Source organism: Malus domestica, chromosome 06 (genome assembly GCF_042453785.1).
Source record: "Malus domestica chromosome 06, GDT2T_hap1".
Lineage (NCBI taxonomy): Eukaryota > Viridiplantae > Streptophyta > Magnoliopsida > Rosales > Rosaceae > Malus > Malus domestica.
Window position 1 is genome coordinate 33,345,810 of NC_091666.1, and position 18,596 is coordinate 33,364,405.

The 18,596-nt window shown below is 35.9% G+C and overlaps 1 protein-coding gene and 1 long non-coding RNA gene across 2 annotated transcripts; one reads left to right on the forward strand and one right to left on the reverse strand.

Moving 5' to 3' along the window:
- Positions 1-1,060: 1,060 nt before the first annotated feature.
- LOC139196726 (uncharacterized) lies at positions 1,061-2,935 on the reverse strand. Its single transcript, XR_011581837.1, has 3 exons — positions 2,554-2,935; positions 1,608-1,843; positions 1,061-1,518 (listed from the first exon to the last, which is right to left on the reverse strand). It is a non-coding gene; the product is annotated as an uncharacterized lncRNA (long non-coding RNA).
- Positions 2,936-4,776: 1,841 nt separating this feature from the next.
- LOC114825413 (cytochrome P450 CYP736A12-like) lies at positions 4,777-9,095 on the forward strand. Its single transcript, XM_070824198.1, has 2 exons — positions 4,777-5,901; positions 8,172-9,095. The coding sequence occupies exons 1-2, from the start codon at positions 5,140-5,142 to the stop codon at positions 9,009-9,011; spliced, it is 1,602 nt and encodes a 533-aa protein (XP_070680299.1). The 5' UTR covers positions 4,777-5,139; the 3' UTR covers positions 9,012-9,095.
- Positions 9,096-18,596: the final 9,501 nt, after the last annotated feature.

The window sequence follows — 18,596 nt, forward strand, 5'->3', positions numbered from 1 at the left end:
ATGAAAATGACTTGAAAACTTTGAATTTTAATGATAATGACAAAATAAAGAGTAAAATGAATAGTATCAAGATTGACTTTTTTGTGTAAAAATGTGGTTTTTCGTTAAAGTAAACAGTACCGAGAGCTTTTCGTTAGTTCCCATTTTGAAATTAACCTGCATGCATGCAGTTTGACTACTTTGGCCTCCCAGCCATTCGGTTCTTGTCCATTTTTTCCACCCTGTTATGAAAGTGAAATATACCTATACTGTACTACGAGAACATGAGACATGCAGTGTTACTTTCAACAGGTGGCACGCCTTGCTACCTCACACTTATCCTCCTTGATCAATCCATATCTACACATTCAATCAACTCTTGTGCATTACGTACGTCGCTATGCTTTTTCAAAAGTCTCTCTCAATTTCATAAAAATTGCAGAGCTGGGTGTAGCTACATAAGCTGCAAAAGCACAAATAGAAATATTATTGCTTATATAAAAGAATTCATACAACTTTGTTTTTTTTTTTTTTTTTTGCGACCATTCGGTTAAATTTTGTTTTGCATGTATTAGGGTAAAGGGAGTGTGATATTCTCTCCTTCTAATCTCTCTCCCCTTCCTTCCCATCCTATTTGAATAGTTATGATTAAATCACATCAACATCTTATATTGATTTCCTTATAGAGAGAGAAAGACAAAGATGAAAGGAAAATGGGGAGGCACTAGAAGAAAAAAGCTCATCTATCACGGTGAATACCCGTGATAAATTGCAATCTACCACGGACACTGTGCCCGTTAGTATTCTGGATGTGATAAAAAGTCTCAGTTTCTACCACAGGCTATGTCCGTTGTCAAATGCAATATAACCACGGATTGTACCCGTGGTAGATTGAGATCTAACACCACATGCTATGACCGTTGTCGATTACTAATTGACCACATCTAATGCCCGTTATAAATTATTTTCCAAAATTAAAAAAAATATATTTAACAAATATATATATATATATTGATTTATTTATTTATATATTTTAGTACAGAATAATCAACAAAATTGCATATTTACTACAATATAATAATTACATAAAAAAATACTTGATAATATTATAACATAATTTAAAAATACTTGAGTTTCCAAATGAATACATAAACAACAAAAGTCATAAAGTACTATCCATGTAGTGCCTAATGAATACATAAACAACGGAAGTCATAAAATACTATCCATGTAGTGCCAAAGTACCATTTTCTAGTCTAAGTACGAACTAAAATTACTCTCCAACTCAGACGTACTTTGATGGCCAGGCAATTGTACTAGATATAGCATCCTCCACGACACGAAATTCACTTGTAGGGCGGTACAAAGATATATTCTCCACTCTTACCCAAACTTTCCATCAATCAGGATCAAGCACCATGTGATGAACTTTCACCTCAGGATTTGTTGATTCTATTTCTCCAGTTGCAACAACTTGTCTATTTCCGAGCCAATTTAGTAACTTGCATGAAGACCCTCGTAAAATACCAACAGGTTTAACTAGCATAAAGAAACCAAATAAGAACATCAATTTCAAATGATTAAGTTATCAAACTATTTAACAATTATTATCAAGCGTGTGTTACTACCTGAGAAGTGGCTTTAGACCTTTCTTTTCTCTTAATGCTGTCTCTTTCTATGTTTGGACTACTTCTCTGTGACAATCGAACATGGAAGACACAAAATTCGAACAACTTATATCAAAATATCATAAGTTTCATAAGCTAACTATTTAGTACTTGTTCTCGTATACTTGGGAACTAGCTTTGGAAGCTTGTCTAGAAGCATCGTCAGCTTCTCGTGCACTTCTTCTATCACATTGTATCTAATAACAAAACAAAAACAGTTGAATTATCAACATCTGCTATGTCTTAATATATTAATTTGTACACAGGAATGGCCTCACAAAACAAAAATAATTTAATTATCTAATAACAAAACAGAAATTTGCTCTGCCGCCGATGGAGCCACAAAGAAGGAAATTGGCCGAGCAAAAGAATACATATTGAAACAACTGGGATTAGAGAATGGTTAGTGGAGATGCAAACAATACATGCTGGGGACTTTATGGTGAAATTTTTTTTGTGAAAAAGGTAGAGAAATTCATACAAAAAGACACATAGAAACCATCTTCTTAGCAATCAATATTATATAAAAAAAAAAAGTGAACAAGCATTTTCTTTACAATGTTTACACTAGTATAGTCGAATTTGCAGTTTCAATTGATCGAAGTATTACTACTGCATATCTTTTTTCCTTATATATAACTGGTTCGTGCTCTGTGTGTGTGTGTATATATATATATATATGCACGTGTATAAATAGAGTAAAGCAGAACGTAAACTTCATGGGCAAGTCATCAAAATCTGAACAAATAGTTTTCAATTCAACAACCACAAATTCAAAAAGCATTCCAGCCGATGGCTACATACCCCAATCGCAATCATGCATATACAAATCACAAATTCAAAACCCTAGCTCCCAAATTAACCAGCTCAAAATCTGAACGAAAATTGAATTAATTTAAATTAAAACCTGCTAAGAATAGGAGTGCTGACCCTCGCAAACAGGGCTTTCATCGAAGTTCTTAGAGGGGTACTTGGCGGAGACCATGCCGACCTCGAACACCAAGTTGTCGCCGCTCGACCGGATTCCCGTGATCGACCACCACTGGAAGAAGGCCCGGACGCTGATGCCGTTGATCTTGGCGATTTATGACGATTCGAAGATGAGGGGGAAGGGTGGATGGATGACGAGTCGATGAGGAGAAGAGATGAGGGTTTGGTGGGTTGGTGCAGAGGAGTGGAGGGATATGGGAAGGTGGGGGAGATAGAGGACGATAAAAAAGGATTGACGGTTTCTTTTTAGGGTTTTCGTCCAGTTTCACGTGAGGGGAAAATAATTGGGATTTTAGATTTTAATATCTTTCAAAATATTAAAAAAAAACAAAAAAACATCCACCACGGGCCAAGGGCGTGGTGAATTGTCAAAAGGTGGTGTGTGGTCGTTTGAAGTAACCACTACGAGCATATCGCGTGGTGGTTTTGATATTCCATTATGGGAATAAAAACCGTTGTAAATTATTCACTTTTAACAACGGGCCAGAACTTGACCGTGGTGGATTAATGTTATCTACCATGAGCTACACTCGACCGTGGTAATGAAATAGTTTCTACCACGAACTGTTGATGCCCGTGATGGAATTGATGTGGTAAATATGATGTTATGTACTTGTGAGGATTAGGGCGGGAAAAGAATCGTAGTCCAAGGTAAAGAACTCATTCACATGCAAGATTCGACTCCATTATTAATCAGCCGTTGGATCTTGAACTCTCTATAAGTATTAAACAAAATGAGTCCATCTATCTCACCCAAAAATCAATAAAAAATGATTCCTTCAGAAATAGCCATCCTAATCCTTGTATTCCTTACCTTCCTGTGGTCTATCCTCTGCATCCTAATCAATGCCTTCTCAAGGCAAAGCCGAAAACTACCTCCTGGCCCTAGGGAACTACCAATCATTGGCAATCATTGGCAATCTTCAAGTTTTATTGTTTTTTACTCTCTTAATCATCAAGTTTTATTGCTATTCACTTTCAAGGCAAAGCCAAAAACTACCTCCTAGCCCTAGGGCACTAACAATTTTTTACTCTCCTCACCATATAATAATTCAACAACGCCAAGTGATTCTCTTGTGTCTTTTCTAAAATCAACAAACACTAGTGAATCAAATTTTAGAATAACCTAGTTTAACAATAAATTATTGAAAAAGAAAATTTAAATTCAAAGTTATGGTTACCTCAAATTACAATCTTCAGGACCAAGTGATAGTTGCTTAAACATTCAATAGAAATAGAAAGACTGGGAAGTTAAAAGAAAAATGATTACAAAATTATGATTATTTTGGTTTTTGTTATTTTTTTAGGTTATTTTCAAAAGCAAAAGAAAAAAATGCATTTGGATATATTAAGGCCATTAATTTCAGTAGCTTCTTGTCACACACGTGGGTGTGTGACAATTGACCTTTGTATGTTTTTTATTTAAGAAACTCAAGTTTTTTCTATTTATACAATTTTTATTTAAAATATTTTTGAAAATAAATAAGAATTTAAACATAAACCACCCACTAACATGAGGTTTTGTTATTTTTTTTCTAAAGTTGAAAATTTTAAATTCATTCAAAATTAATATTTATTGAATTATTTTAGCTCCTTTTGATTTTTGATTTTAAAATTTTTTAGGAGCAATTTATCTTTAATTTTAATCTTTAATTTCATAGATTTGAATTTTAACTCCTTTTGATTCTTGTAATTTTAAAATTTTTTAAGAGCAATTTATCTTTAATTTTAATCATTAATTTCATAGATTTGAAAAAAGCAAAAACTAATGCCTACAAGGTGTTTCGAACTGCCCACCCCAATGAAAACGGAGTGGAACCGTTTCCACTGCACCAACGAAATAATTGTAATGTTTCTTATGTTTCCACTGCACCAACGAAATAATTGGGGGCCCTAGACGACCGCCTACCTCGGCTACCCTCAAGGCCGGCCCTGACTAGAACAAGACATGTTACTTTCAAAAGATGGCACACGTATCCTCATGTTGTCCATATCCATCCATATTCAATGAACTCTTGTGCATTCCGCGCCCCCCCCCCCCCCCCCCCAATTGTGGAAAAGTTGAAAACACAGCATGTATGTACAACTAGAACAAGACATGTTACCTTCAAAAGATGGCACACGTATCCTCATGTTGTCCATATCCATCCATATTCAATCAACTCTTGTGCATTCTTCTTCAAAATTCTCTCTCAATTTCATGAAAATTACAGAAGTAGGAGGGTAAAGGGAGTAGAATTTTATCCCCTCTTTATCTCTCTTTCTTTCCCTTCTTTCTAATTTGAACAGTTTACAATTAAACCATGTCAACATCTTTTATTGACTTCTTTATAGATAGAGAAAGACAAATAAAAAAGTGTGAGAGAATGAAAGAAAAAAATGGAAGGAATTAGGAGTGGAGACAATCCTAATAGAGGTTAAAGAACTCATTTTCCACATGCTGGCATTGGGTAATATATCAATCAGTTGTTGGATCTTGAACTCTCTATAAGTATCAAACAAAATGAGTCTACATGTATATATATGTGTGTGTGTGTCTAATGTCCCATTTATCGATCTCACCCAGAAATCATATAAAATGAGTCCTTCAGAAATAGCCATCCTCATCCTTGTATTCCTCACATTCCTATGGTCTCTCCTCCGCCTAATCAATGCCTCCTCAAGGCAAAGCCGAAAACTGCCTCCTGGCCCTACGGCACTACCAATCATTGGCAATCTTCATATGCTAGGCAACCTCCCACACCGTAGCCTCCAAAACCTGGCAAAAAAATATGGACCTATAATGTCCATGCGTCTAGGGTTCATACCAACCATAGTGGTCTCATCTCCCAAAACAGCAAAGCTATTCCTCAAAACCCACGACAACATTTTCGCTAGCTGCCCCAAACTCCAAGCCTCCGAGTACATGGCCTACGGCACGAAGGCCATGGCCTTTACTGAATATGGCCCATATTGGCACCGTATTCGGAAACTCTACACGCTTCAACTTCTTTGTCCCTCGAAAATCGAGGGTTTTGCTCCGCTAAGAAGGGAGGAGGTAGGGTTGTTGGTGCAGTCCCTGAAGGTAGCTGCGGAGGCGGGCGAGGTGGTGGATTTTAGTGAGAAGGTCGGTGAGCTTGTTGAGGGAATCACGTATAGGATGGTGTTGGGGAGAAAAAATGATGATATGTTTGATCTCAAGGGGATTATTGAGGAAGCCCTATTCTTGACAGGAGCTTTCAACATTAGTGATTATGTGCCTTTCCTTAGTCCACTTGATCTTCAGGTATGTTACCCTTCATTCTTAAATACAAACTTGATAGATGAATCAATAATAAAACTAGCGAAATGCTAGGAACACCGTAAAGTAGGGACATTTATAATCATTGCACACACGCTATTGCTAAGCACAAATACAAAGTAGAGGCGTTGCAAATAAGTGCACACACGTATGGCAACTGATTTTAGCACTACTCTTCTAAAAATATTTAAACTCTATTATTTAGATGACGTATTTAGATGACGTATGTCAACAAATAAAGTGAACGAGATTAATTCATAGTTTAGGGAAACCGAGCTCTTTTGGATGTGCTCTTAAAATGACTTAAAGTGTTTTTGGTAAAATTATTTTTAGAAACAATCCTTAATAAAAATGCTAGCAAATCTTGGAAAAACACTTAAATGCTTTCTGGAAGAAGCAAATATAACTAGTGCTTCTTGTAGAAAGCACTTCAAATATTACTTTTAGAATCCAAAAACATTTTTTCTAAAAACGCTTTCAGTCATTTTAAAAAGTATATCCAAACACAGCGAGTAACTAGTTCACATTCGTACAAATTAATCTGAGAGGAATATCTGTTTACTTTAGCGAGCTCACTTATCGTCTTTTTGCTGGTGATATGATTCACAAAGTCAAAGCATCCACAAATTGTAAATGCAAAATCATATGATTCATATCGTATGGTCCATTCCATAGCCTGCTGACGATAAACTATCTCCTAATTAGAGATGTAAAAATATATTTACATCTCATCTCATTTTATAGTTTCAAGAGGGGTAGATGGGAGTTCTATGCTAATGAGAGTGATGTAAATTTGAGCTTTTATTTAATTTTCTCTCTTAGAGTAGCGGAGTCCACCATACAAAAAATATACATCTATATATATATATAAGTTCTTATTTATATTTTCCAATCAATATTTTCCATCTTTCTGACCAACTTAAAGTATTAAATACAAATTATATACATCCATATATATATAAGTTCTTATTTATATTTTCCAATCAATATTTTACATCTTTCTGACCAACTTAAAGTATTAAATACAAATTGCTCCCTATCTTATGCATTTGGTTGCCAATGGCATCCGGGATATTATTACAATAGCAATGGATTTAATGCATAATTCATTATTTTAGGAACCTTAATTTCTGCAATCAACTATACAAATTTAAAATATATTCAACATGCTCTTTAAGGGAAGATCTCCATTTAAAAAAAAAAATAGTTGTAGGTCTCACTTCACATCGAACTTCAATAATAAGAATTGTCTATATTTTGTCTCTATTCATAGGTCATTCTTGCAAAAAAATCAATTCAATCCAAAATCATTTGGTCATTTGATTGTCACGATGAAATTTTAATATATGTTTCTTATAACATAATGTTCATCAATGTCTTGGAGCTCAATTAGATTAATTGATGCCTCAAACATTTTTTATTTGGCTAATTTTGCAAGAATGATTTAAGAGGTACAACTTGAAAATAGACAATTAAGATATCATTGAAGTTCAATGTAGTATAGACTCCACAACTAATCTAAAAATGAGAATCCCTTCCCTTAAAAGCATATGTTACATGTATGTGTTTTTTTTCTTATCCTTCATAAAGGATGTAATACTAATACTAAGGATTTTATTTTACCATTGAAAATGAGGATTTTACAAAAATTCAAAAGATAAAATGCTAGTAAATATGTAGATATAGATTTTGAGGCCTTACGTAGTGGGTAAAATTGAGTTTAAGTCCAATTTTATAAGAATCAAACTCCTAGGGCGGAAAATTTGCATTTTACATGAGTGACTCCGATTATTGAGTTTAATAATTACTAATGACTTTAATTCCAATAAATGATCAACCATTTGACAGAGAAAAATAGAGATTAATACATAAAATAAGGAAAAAAAAGTCCAATAATATTATAGGAATCAAACTCAACGTACATGATTATATATAGGAATGAAACTAAACAAAACTAACGTTTCTCTCTGTAATTGTTCTTTCATCTCAGAAAAAAGGGTTGCACATGATCCCTTATACCCATGTGAGAGTGTCACCGTATGTGCACATGATCCCTTATACCCATGTGAGAGTGTCACCGTATGTGCCTATCCTCACCCAAAAGTTACTCCAAAAATACAAGATGTAATAGCTTTTATATATGCATTCATGTCTTGTCCATTTCATTGTCTAATAAAAATGATAGCTACAGTACTCAACTAGAAGTACATATGATTGATTGATTGTATGGAATCTTAACTATTTCTTCCACTTAGGGATTGACCAAGCGCATGAAGAGAGTTAGCAAAACTGTCGACCAACTACTCGAAAAGATAATTAAGGATCATGAACAAGTTTCCAGAAGTGAGGTACAAGGCAATCATCATAAGGACTTTGTAGACGTGCTGCTTTCATCAATCCACCAACCATTAAACCCCAACGATGAGGAAGTCTACATGCTCGAGCGAACAAATGCCAAAGCCATTTTACTCGACATGATTGCGGGTGCCTTTGACACCTCAGCCACGGCGATTGTCTGGACCCTGGCAGAACTCTTGAGGCACCCGAAAGTAATGAAACGTCTCCAAGAAGAGCTCCAGAGTGTGATCGGGATGGATCGAATGGTGGAAGAAAGTGATTTGCCAAAGCTGGATTACTTGAGCATGGTGGTCAAGGAGAGCTTAAGGCTAAACCCAGTTGCCCCATTACTAGTCCCTCATCAATCCATGGAGGACATTACGGTTGATGGATATCACATACCCAAGAAATCAAGAGTCTTTATCAATATTTGGACCATTGGGAGGGATCCAAGTGTATGGTCAGATAATGTGGAAGAATTCTACCCTGAAAAGTTTATGAATAATAACGTTGACCTACGTGGACATGACTTCCAGCTCATACCATTTGGGTCTGGTCGAAGAGGGTGCCCTGCTATGCAATTAGGGTTAACCACAGTTCGTCCTGTTCTGGGAAACTTGTTGCACTGCTTCAACTGGGAGCTCCCTAGTGGAATGCTACCTAAAGACTTGGACATGACTGAGAAATTCGGCTTATCGTTGTCGAAAGCCAAACACTTGCTTGCCATGTCGACCTGTCGCCTGTACAATGGAAGTTGATGATTGGTTTATTACTTAAGCGTTGATAGATGTACTTATTTCTATTGGTCACACATCATTTAGTTTACAATTTTAATCTCTAAATTTAGTTTCTGTAGCATTACTCCCTTAATATATATATATATATATATATATATATATATATATAGTATGTCTAGGCATAAATAAACATTAATTAACCGTATAATTTAGATTAATGCAAGTGTCTTGTAGCTCAATTGATTAAAAATATTATTCCTTGCCCTTGAGGTCGCTTGTTCGATTTTCCCTCCCGTAAAAAATAATTTGCTTGTCATCATGCCCACCTACGTACGTACCGCCTAAACGGTCAACCTTAGTAAGGGGTTGAAATAAATGTCTTGTAGTTATAATAGTGTTCCTTTGAGTAATGTTAGAGAGACTAAATTTGTAGACTAATTTGCAAACTAAATGAAATGTCACAAATAGGAAATGAATATGTTTATCAACGTTTAAATGATAATCCAATTATCAACTTCCATATCATTTAATTTACAAAATTTAATCTGCCTATCATTACTCGTGTTCCTTTTGCCACCTCTGACTAGGAAAGATTAAAATAATTACATCGTTAAAGTGTTAACCATAATACGTTTTTCGTTCTCTTAATTGATCTTTAGAATTATCTTATACGTTTTTCATTCTCTTAATTGATGTACAATTGGAGATGGTTTAGATTAATATTTCAATAATTGCGCCCTTTTTACTTACTTATCTAAGTTTATCACTTTATGTGTGTTTCCCTAGTTTGTTTTGTCTTTTGGGTTTTGCACTTAGGTTTCATTCATTCGTTCATTATTTCTTTCATTATTTCTTTCTTTCCTTCTTCCCACCATTCTTCTTTCTTTTTTCCCTTTATATTTTCTCCACAACTAAAACACAAAATGTAGAAACTAAAAATCAAATAGTCATCAGACGAGTGCTTAAATTTTATTCTCTTAAAATATACTTGTTCTCTGGAACTCTCTCATGTAGCACCCATCTCGCTATTTTTTTCTTCTTATAATACCACGATATGTTGACACCAAAGGATGAGACAATAAATCGGTATCAAACTTGTCATTCATAAGATTCGAACCTAAGACCTCTCACTTACAAGTGAATGGTAGTAAAGGAGAATATTGTGGTAGCAAAAATCTATTGTTTTCGGCCTAGACGAATTTTTACCTACAAAACAAATAAACACCTGTGATCAAAGACAAAGCCCCACACCCAAAGAGTGAGAGGTTTGGCCAATGGATCTTCAATGCCTAAGTCAATTTCTCTAAAAAGAGAGAGGTTTAGGGCTTAATTGTGCAGCAAAAGTTTACTAAAATTTGGTGGAGAATGGGGTATTTATAGGAGCTAGGGTCGCCATGGAGGAGAGAGATCTCGCGCTATGTATCGTCATCCAGTTGGCCAAGGTGTGTCATCCGTTGGATGGAGTAGGAAAGAATTATCCCAATGATATTATTGAATAAATAATATCTTAGAATTATCTTGTGGATCCTTGATTGGATTTGATGAAAATTTCTTGCTTGATTATGTATTGTAGTCAAATCTCATATTTGCACTCGAATATATCAATGTTACGTAGGTGCAATTAAGATATTTGCCCAAGTTTCATATAACCTATCAGGCACATGCTTTAACTAGCTTTGGCAAAATTCTACGAAAATTTACGAAACCACTATTTTCAAAGAATTTTTTTCCACACAACAAGCTTTTTAAAATTCTTGCTAGACAATGTAAAGAAGTCTGGAAACGATAGTAATGCCAATTCCAAAGGGCATTACGTTTTCCTTATTACTGGCGTAAGGGTTGCATTTTTCATAAAAATTATTGCTCATGCTTTTTAATCGGTTTTTTATAAACCAACAACAATTCATTTTAAAGACTAAGCCGATCCGTTTACACAGGTATATGGTAAACTCCATACAGTCGCCACACAGACAACGTTCCGTACGTTATCTTGAATAATAGCCATCGTCCCTTAGGTTAGGTGGAGACAATCGCTCTGGTAATGTCTCATCCGCCAAAACACCAGAAATTAACCGCATGCAGTTTGGTTACTTTGGTATTGCCAGCCATTTGGTTCTTGTTCATTTGTTCCTCCATGTGATGAACGTGAAAAGTTGAAAACACGGCATATATGTACAACTAGAACAAGACATGCAGTGTTACTTTCAACAGGTGGCACGTGCTTTGCTACCTCACACTATCCTCATTGAATCCATATCCATCCATATTCAATCAACTCTTGTGCATTAAGGATCTTTACGCTTCTTCAAAATTCTTTCTCTCAATTTCATGAAAATTGCAGAGAGATGGGCGTAGCTATTAACAGAACTATGAATCTTTAAAGAACACTATGAACAAGCAGAAAGAAAGAAAACGGAAGAACAAAGTATATCTAATCTCTTAGTAATGAAGTGTTTTTACAAAGCTTTTCTTACCGAATGTGAAAAGATCAAATGGCTATATGTACTAACCAATCACAATCTACAATTACAATATTATCCTTTAACCTCCTTACTCAATTACAATCTTATCCTCTTTAACAAACTCAATTCCCAACTACCTTTGTAACTAACTTGACTTATACCTCCTTGCCAGGTGTCATTGGTTAATACTCCCCCCTCAAACATAGCTGGGGAAGTCCCAAGCTATGGTTGTGAGTTGTTGTGATCATTGGATGTATGTGCACTTGAAAACTTCAACATTGCTTGATGGCTATCCTGCACCCTGGAATTGGAAGCTCCCAGTGTAAGATTAATACAATGTTTGACAAAGATCGGACTGTGAAGACCCTTAGTAAATACATCTGCAACCTGCTCTTCAGTTGGGATATAATGCACAGTGATATCACCTTTCTGCACTTTCTCTCAAACAAAATGAAAATTGGTATCTAAATGTTTGATCCGAGAATGAAACACTGGATTGGAGCACAGTGCTAAAGCAGAGAGATTATCACAATGAAGTTTAGGTGGTATTGGTATAAACTGATGCACATTTTTTAGTAATGACCTGATCCAGTAGATATCAGCTACACAGTGAGCTAAAGCTTTGTATTCAACTTCTGTTGAACTTCGAGATACTGTAGCTTTTTTCTTTGACTGCCATGATACAAGATTAGATCCAATAAACACAACAAATCCAGTAATAGATCTCCTTGTATTTATATCGGCTGCCCAATTAGAATCAAAATATGCAGCAATTTGAAAATCAGATGTTTTGATATACTTCAAACCACAGTCTAAGGTTCCTTACAAATATCTCATGATTCGTTTCACCAGATGCATGTGCAAATCTGTTAGATGAGTCATATACTGACAAACAACATTAACAGAATGAGCAATATCTGGGCGAGTGAAGGTGAGGTACTGAAGGGCTCCCATAAGACTTCGATAATGAGTAGGATCAGCTAAACCATTGCCTTCATTCACAAGTAACTAAGAGTGAGGCTTAAATGGTGTTGATGTGGATTTACAATTCTCCATCCCTGCTTTCTTGAGTAGCTCTTTGGCATATTTGGATTGTGTTACCATCAATGAACCATCAGAATTATAGTGAATTTGCAATTCCAAGAAATATGTTAATCTGCCCATATCCTTTAAATCAAACACTTCAGCAAGACTAGTGATAACAAATTGAATCTTTTGGGAGGATGAACCTGTGAGGATAATGTCATCTATATAGAGAAGAAGTAGAATAACATCCCCATCCCCATCGTCAACATTTACAAACAAACTAGAATCGGATAATGCAGTTTTAAACCCAAGTGCACGAAGAAAGCTTGTAAATTTTGAATTCCAGGCCCTTGATGCCTGTTTAAGACCATACAAGGACTTAACTAACCGGCAAACATGATTTGGATATGTAGTATCAAGAAACCCCTGTGGCTGCTTCATATATACTTCTTCGTCAAGATCACCATGAAGGAAAGCATTCTTGATATCCAATTGTCTCAAGTTCCAATTAAATTGTACTGCCAAAGCAAGAATTATTTTGACTGTAGTATGCCTGACCATTGGACTGAATGTCTCAGAATAGTCCAAGCCCTTATTTTGACTAAACCCTTGTGCCACTAATCGTGCCTTATACCTGGATATAGTGCCATCTAAATTTCGTTTGATTTTATAGACCCATTTACTCCCAATAACTTCTCTATTGGATGGAAGAGGAACTAGTCTCCAGGTCCCTTGAGCCTTTAAGGCATCAAATTCCTCCTGCATAGCCTGCTGCCACTGAGTGACTTTTGATGCAGCTCGAAAGTGTTTTGGTTCTTCACTCTCTCCAATATCAGCAAGGAAAGAGAAACCACAATGATCCATTGTAGTAGCAGAGACTAAAGAAGGTCCAATATTAACAGAACTATGAATCTCTAAAGAACACTATGAACAAGCAGAAAGAAAAAAAAAACGGAAGAACAAAGTATATCTAATCTCTTAGTAATGAACTGTTTTTACAAAGCTTTTCTTACCGAATGTGAAAAGATCAAATGGCTATATGTACTAACCAATCACAATTTACAATTACAATATTACCCTCTAACCTCCTTACTCAATTACAATCTCATCCTCTTTAACAAACTCAATTCCCAACTACCTTTGTAACTAACTTGACCTACACCTCCTTGCCAGGTGTCATTGGTTAATAGTAGCTGCATGAGTACAAGTCGAAATATTATTGTTTATATAAAACAATTCATATAAATTCGATTTTTTTTTTTTTTGCGATCATTTGGTTAAATTTCGTTTTGCATGTAGTGGGGTAGAATAGAATTCTCTCCCCTCATAATCTCTCTTCTTTTTCCTCCTCTTCTATTGGAACGGTTACGATTAAGAAAATTCTTGCTAAAAAATGTAAAGGAGTTTGGAAACGATACTAATTAAGGTTTCCTTACTGGCTTTACAAATTGCATTTTTCACCAAAATAGTTGCTCACGTTTTTTAATCGATTTTTCTAAATAAAAAAAACAACAATTCATTTTAGAACTAAGCCGATCTGTTTACACATGTGTATGTGTAAACTTCATATAGTCAGTGACATACCCCGACCGAGATCGAGGCATGCTAGCCGTCATGTGAGGGTGACGTAGCCACGTGCACAGTGCGGAAGCAATAAAGATAAGAAATATACGAATAAATAAAAACCGAAAGCTACTAATGTGCACTAATAAACAGGAAGTGCTAGGAGTGAGATACAAGTGTAAATACTCCTAATCAGAGCATAGAAAGTCTAGGTGCAGTCCAATAGGACAAGTACTAGTTATACAATACCAGAAGATGTCCTATAAATATTTTATTCTGTCAAAACTGCTAAGATCCTCAATGTCACCAACAACAAATCTAACTAAAACCTAAAGGCGCACAAAACAGAAAATATGAGTGGGCACAAACAAAGATTTTCAAAACCATTTCATTTATCAAACGCTTTAACCACTCGCCGTAAAACATGTATAATTTTTCCTAGAAATAGAATATAAACATATGCATATATATATATATATATATATATATCAATTTAAATGATGCTTCACATAACCATATTCATAAGTATGTCATGCCAAAACATAAAATAGAATAAGTAACTTAGGTGAGAATAAATTCATGGAAAATAACATATTAGCCGGAACCCCTGTAGAAGTTTGTACGGCTAAATTCATAGCTCATTAGTCAATCTAACCGGAGTCACTACAATGACCTATACGACACTACACTGCATACAAGTCGGAACCACTAAAATGGTCTGTACGACAAGACTGGGTGTAATATAATTATGCTCCATACTACTCTCTCATGATAGCTGGGCGATAAATCGCTAGTCACCTACGAGTCGGAACCACCTATGATGGTCTATAAGACAAGACTATGCACCTAAATTGGATCCAATGTGAGCATATGATGCGGGAGGTGACATTATAAACAGGTTTGTGTCATATCTCTGGCTAAATCACTAACACCGGGGTGTAGGTTTATGAGCTCAATATTTCTCAATTAATCACAACCGTTAATCACATTCACAATTCATAAACTCACTCGGGCTTACCAGACCATCCACAGCACCACAATTATATATATATATATATGCAAACATCATATGCATATTCTAAATATAAAACGTTTGGCATAGATCAAATTATAACTCATTTAAATGCATTTTTTGGGAAATATCAAGCATATACATATATACTTAAAACCAAAGCCCACTCACTGGTATGTCGAAGGGTCGTAGCCCCCGAGTCACCCTTGACTGCGCTCGTCCTCGGGATAAGTCTCCCCTATATGCAAAACAACTATGAAAACGTTAATTTAAAGCACATAACCAATACTAGCTAATAATTTCTCATAAATTGCTCTAATGGGATGTTTGAATATACCAACGCGATCTACACAACCTCACGAACATCCCCATAGTTTTAAAATAATTTTTCAACATCCCACGCGTCGGCAAGGGCACGACAACACGCGCAGCCAGGCGCAGGGACCCTAACGGAATCCCTTAACCCCGTTAGGAATATTCCGTTAAATAGTAACAGAATCCGCTAAACTAACCAACGCTGTTAGGAATATTTGGTCAAAGTTGACGGAATATTCTATCATCTCCTACCTTCGAACTCCGGCAACCGTCGCCGTCGCCGTCGCAAAAAACTGGGAAAATCTTATAATCCTTATATGTCTGTCGTTTCTTAACCAAAACTTATGAAATTGGTCTCAATTTAAAGCTTATAACTAGAAGAACACATCCTTACCAATTTCAAGGCTTGAAATCCACGAAAGCTCGCCGGAGAGAGCTCGATAATTCCGGCCAAATTTCAAACTCTCCAAACTCAACTTCCTGACGTCCAATTTGCTTGATTTTTCTTCTCTGAGCTTAGTACGAACGTCCTAAAGCTTCCTATAAGCTTAAAATCACCTGAAATATCCATAATTACGACCACATGAACAGTACTCAAATCGGGGGTGATGGTTCCTCGGGTTTTTGAAGGTTTCACGATTTACAAATGGCATATATGAACTCAGGGACTTGCAAGGAGTTCAAATCTTACCTTCTTGACGTCGATCCATGCGTAAAATGTGAGTTTGGAGTTCATCCATACATTTTGTACGAAAATGGTATGAAGGCCGAGAGAAGGAGAGAACGCACGAGGTGTTTTTTGTGTGTGTGTGTGTGTGTGTCCTCACTTGGTCACCCAACAAAACAACACCTAAGTTTAATTTTTTACTTGAGTCCAAAACTTAGGAACTCAACATAGTAGTCTACATTCCAAAAGCATGTCACACACGTCACAATCTTGACATCCAAGGGTAAAATCATCATTTCACACCGTCAAAACTAAATGTTTCGGGACGGGCTGTGACAATCTAAATTGTCACATCCTGGCCCGGTCCCCCACCATATCCCGGGCTCAACTCTGCCGTAGCACGATATTGTCCACTTTGGGCCCCGACCACGCCCTCACGGTTTTGTTTCTAGGAACTCACATGAGAACTTCCCAGTGGGTCACCCATCCTGAGATTGCTCTCGTGCGAACTCACTTAACTTCAGAGTTCCAATGGAACTTGAAGCCAGTGAGCTCCCAAAAGGCCTCTTGCTAGGTAGAGATGGGAATATACATATAAGATTTAGATGATCCACTCTCCTGGGCGATGTGGGATGTTACAGTCAGCACACAAACAATGCTTCATACGTTATCTTGAACTAGCATCTTGTCGTACGCGTATGCATGTTACAAAATATATTAAGAAATTCAATTTTTTATTTATTTATATATTTTTGAAAATAAATTAGAAGTTAAACATAAACCATCCACTAACATGGGGTTTTGTTATTTTTTTCTTTCTAAGTTTAAAATTTTAAATTCGTTCAAAATTAATATTTGTTGAATTATTTTAACTCCTTTTAATTCAATAGTAATTTAAAAAAAAAATTGGAGGCAATTTATGGTATTTTGAAATTAACCTGCATGCATGCAGTTTGACTACTTTGGCCTCCCAGCCAGTCGGTTCTTGTCCATTTTTTCCACCCTGTTATGAAAGTGAAATATACCTATAGCTATAATGTACTACGAGAACATGAGACATGCAGTGTTACTTTCAACAGGTGGTACGCCTTGCTACCTCACACTTATCCTCCTTGAATCCATATCTACACATTCAATCAACTCTTGTGCATTACGTACGTCGCTATGCTTCTTCAAAAGTCTCTCAATTTCATAAAAATTGCAGAGCTGGGTGTAGCTACATAAGCTGCAAAAGCACAAATCGAAGTATTATTGCTTATATAAAAGAATTCATATAACTTTGCTTTCTTCTTTTTTTTTTCTTTTTTTTTTTTAGACCATACGGTTAAATTTCATTTTGCATGTCTTAGGGTAAAGGGAGTTATGATTTTCTCTCCTTCTAATCTCTCTCCCCTTTCTTCCCATCTTATTTGAATAGTTACGATTAAGTCATATCAACATCTTATATTGATTTCTTTATAGAGAGAGAAAGACAAAGATGAAAGTGTGAGAAGAGGGGAGGAAAATGGGGAGGATTAGGGGGGAAAGAATTGTAGTCCAGGGTAAAGAACTCATTCACATGCAAGATTTGAGTCCATTATCAATCAGCCGTTGGATCTTGAACTCTCTATAAGTATGAAACAAAATGAGTCCATCTATCTCACCCAAAAATCAATAAAAAAAGATTCCATCAGAAATAGCCATCCTAATCCTTGTATTTCCTTGCCTTCCTGTGGTCTCTCCTCTGCATCCTAATCAATGTCTTCTCAAGGAAAAGCAAAAAACTACCTCCTGGCCCTAGGGCACTACCAATCATTGGCAATCTTCATATGCTAGGCGACCTCCCACACTGCAGCCTCCAAAACCTAGCAAAAAAATATGGACCTATACTGTCGATGCGTCTAGGGTTCATACCAACCATAGTGGTCTCATCTCCCCAAGCAGCAGAGCTATTCCTCAAAACCCACGACACCATTTTTGCTAGCCGCCCCAACATTGGTGTTATGTGCCTTTCCTTAGTCCACTTGATCTTCAGGTATGTTACCCTTCATTGTTAATTACCAAACTTTACCCTTCATTGTTAATTACCAAACTTGTTACATGAAAAAAGTATCTAGGAGACCGGCCAATGTCCACTTCTAACAATACTAATATTGTCTTTAACTTGTTGATTACTACATGCTCAGTCCGACAAGTATGAAGGTTTATTATAAAAGACTTCAGTATTAGTTGAAAGAGTTAAAATATTTGAACTTTTTTTTTCTTTGTCTCTGTCCAATGTCAGATAGTTAAACATACCCTCTTACGTAAGACCCATTTAGTGGGTCATACGTGAGAAATCCACACATCGGCAACCATGTGGAGCCAAATTATAACCTCTCTAAATAATTATTAAAAAAATAAATAATTTAATCATAACATTTGTAAAATTTACTATCGTTTCCAAACTTCTTTACATTGTCTGGCAAGAATTTTAACAAGCTTGTGGTGTGGAAAAAAATTCTTTGAAAATAGTGCTTTGTATAATTTTCTTAGAATTTTGTCAAAACTAATTAAAGCCTGTGTGTAACACTTTAGATGAA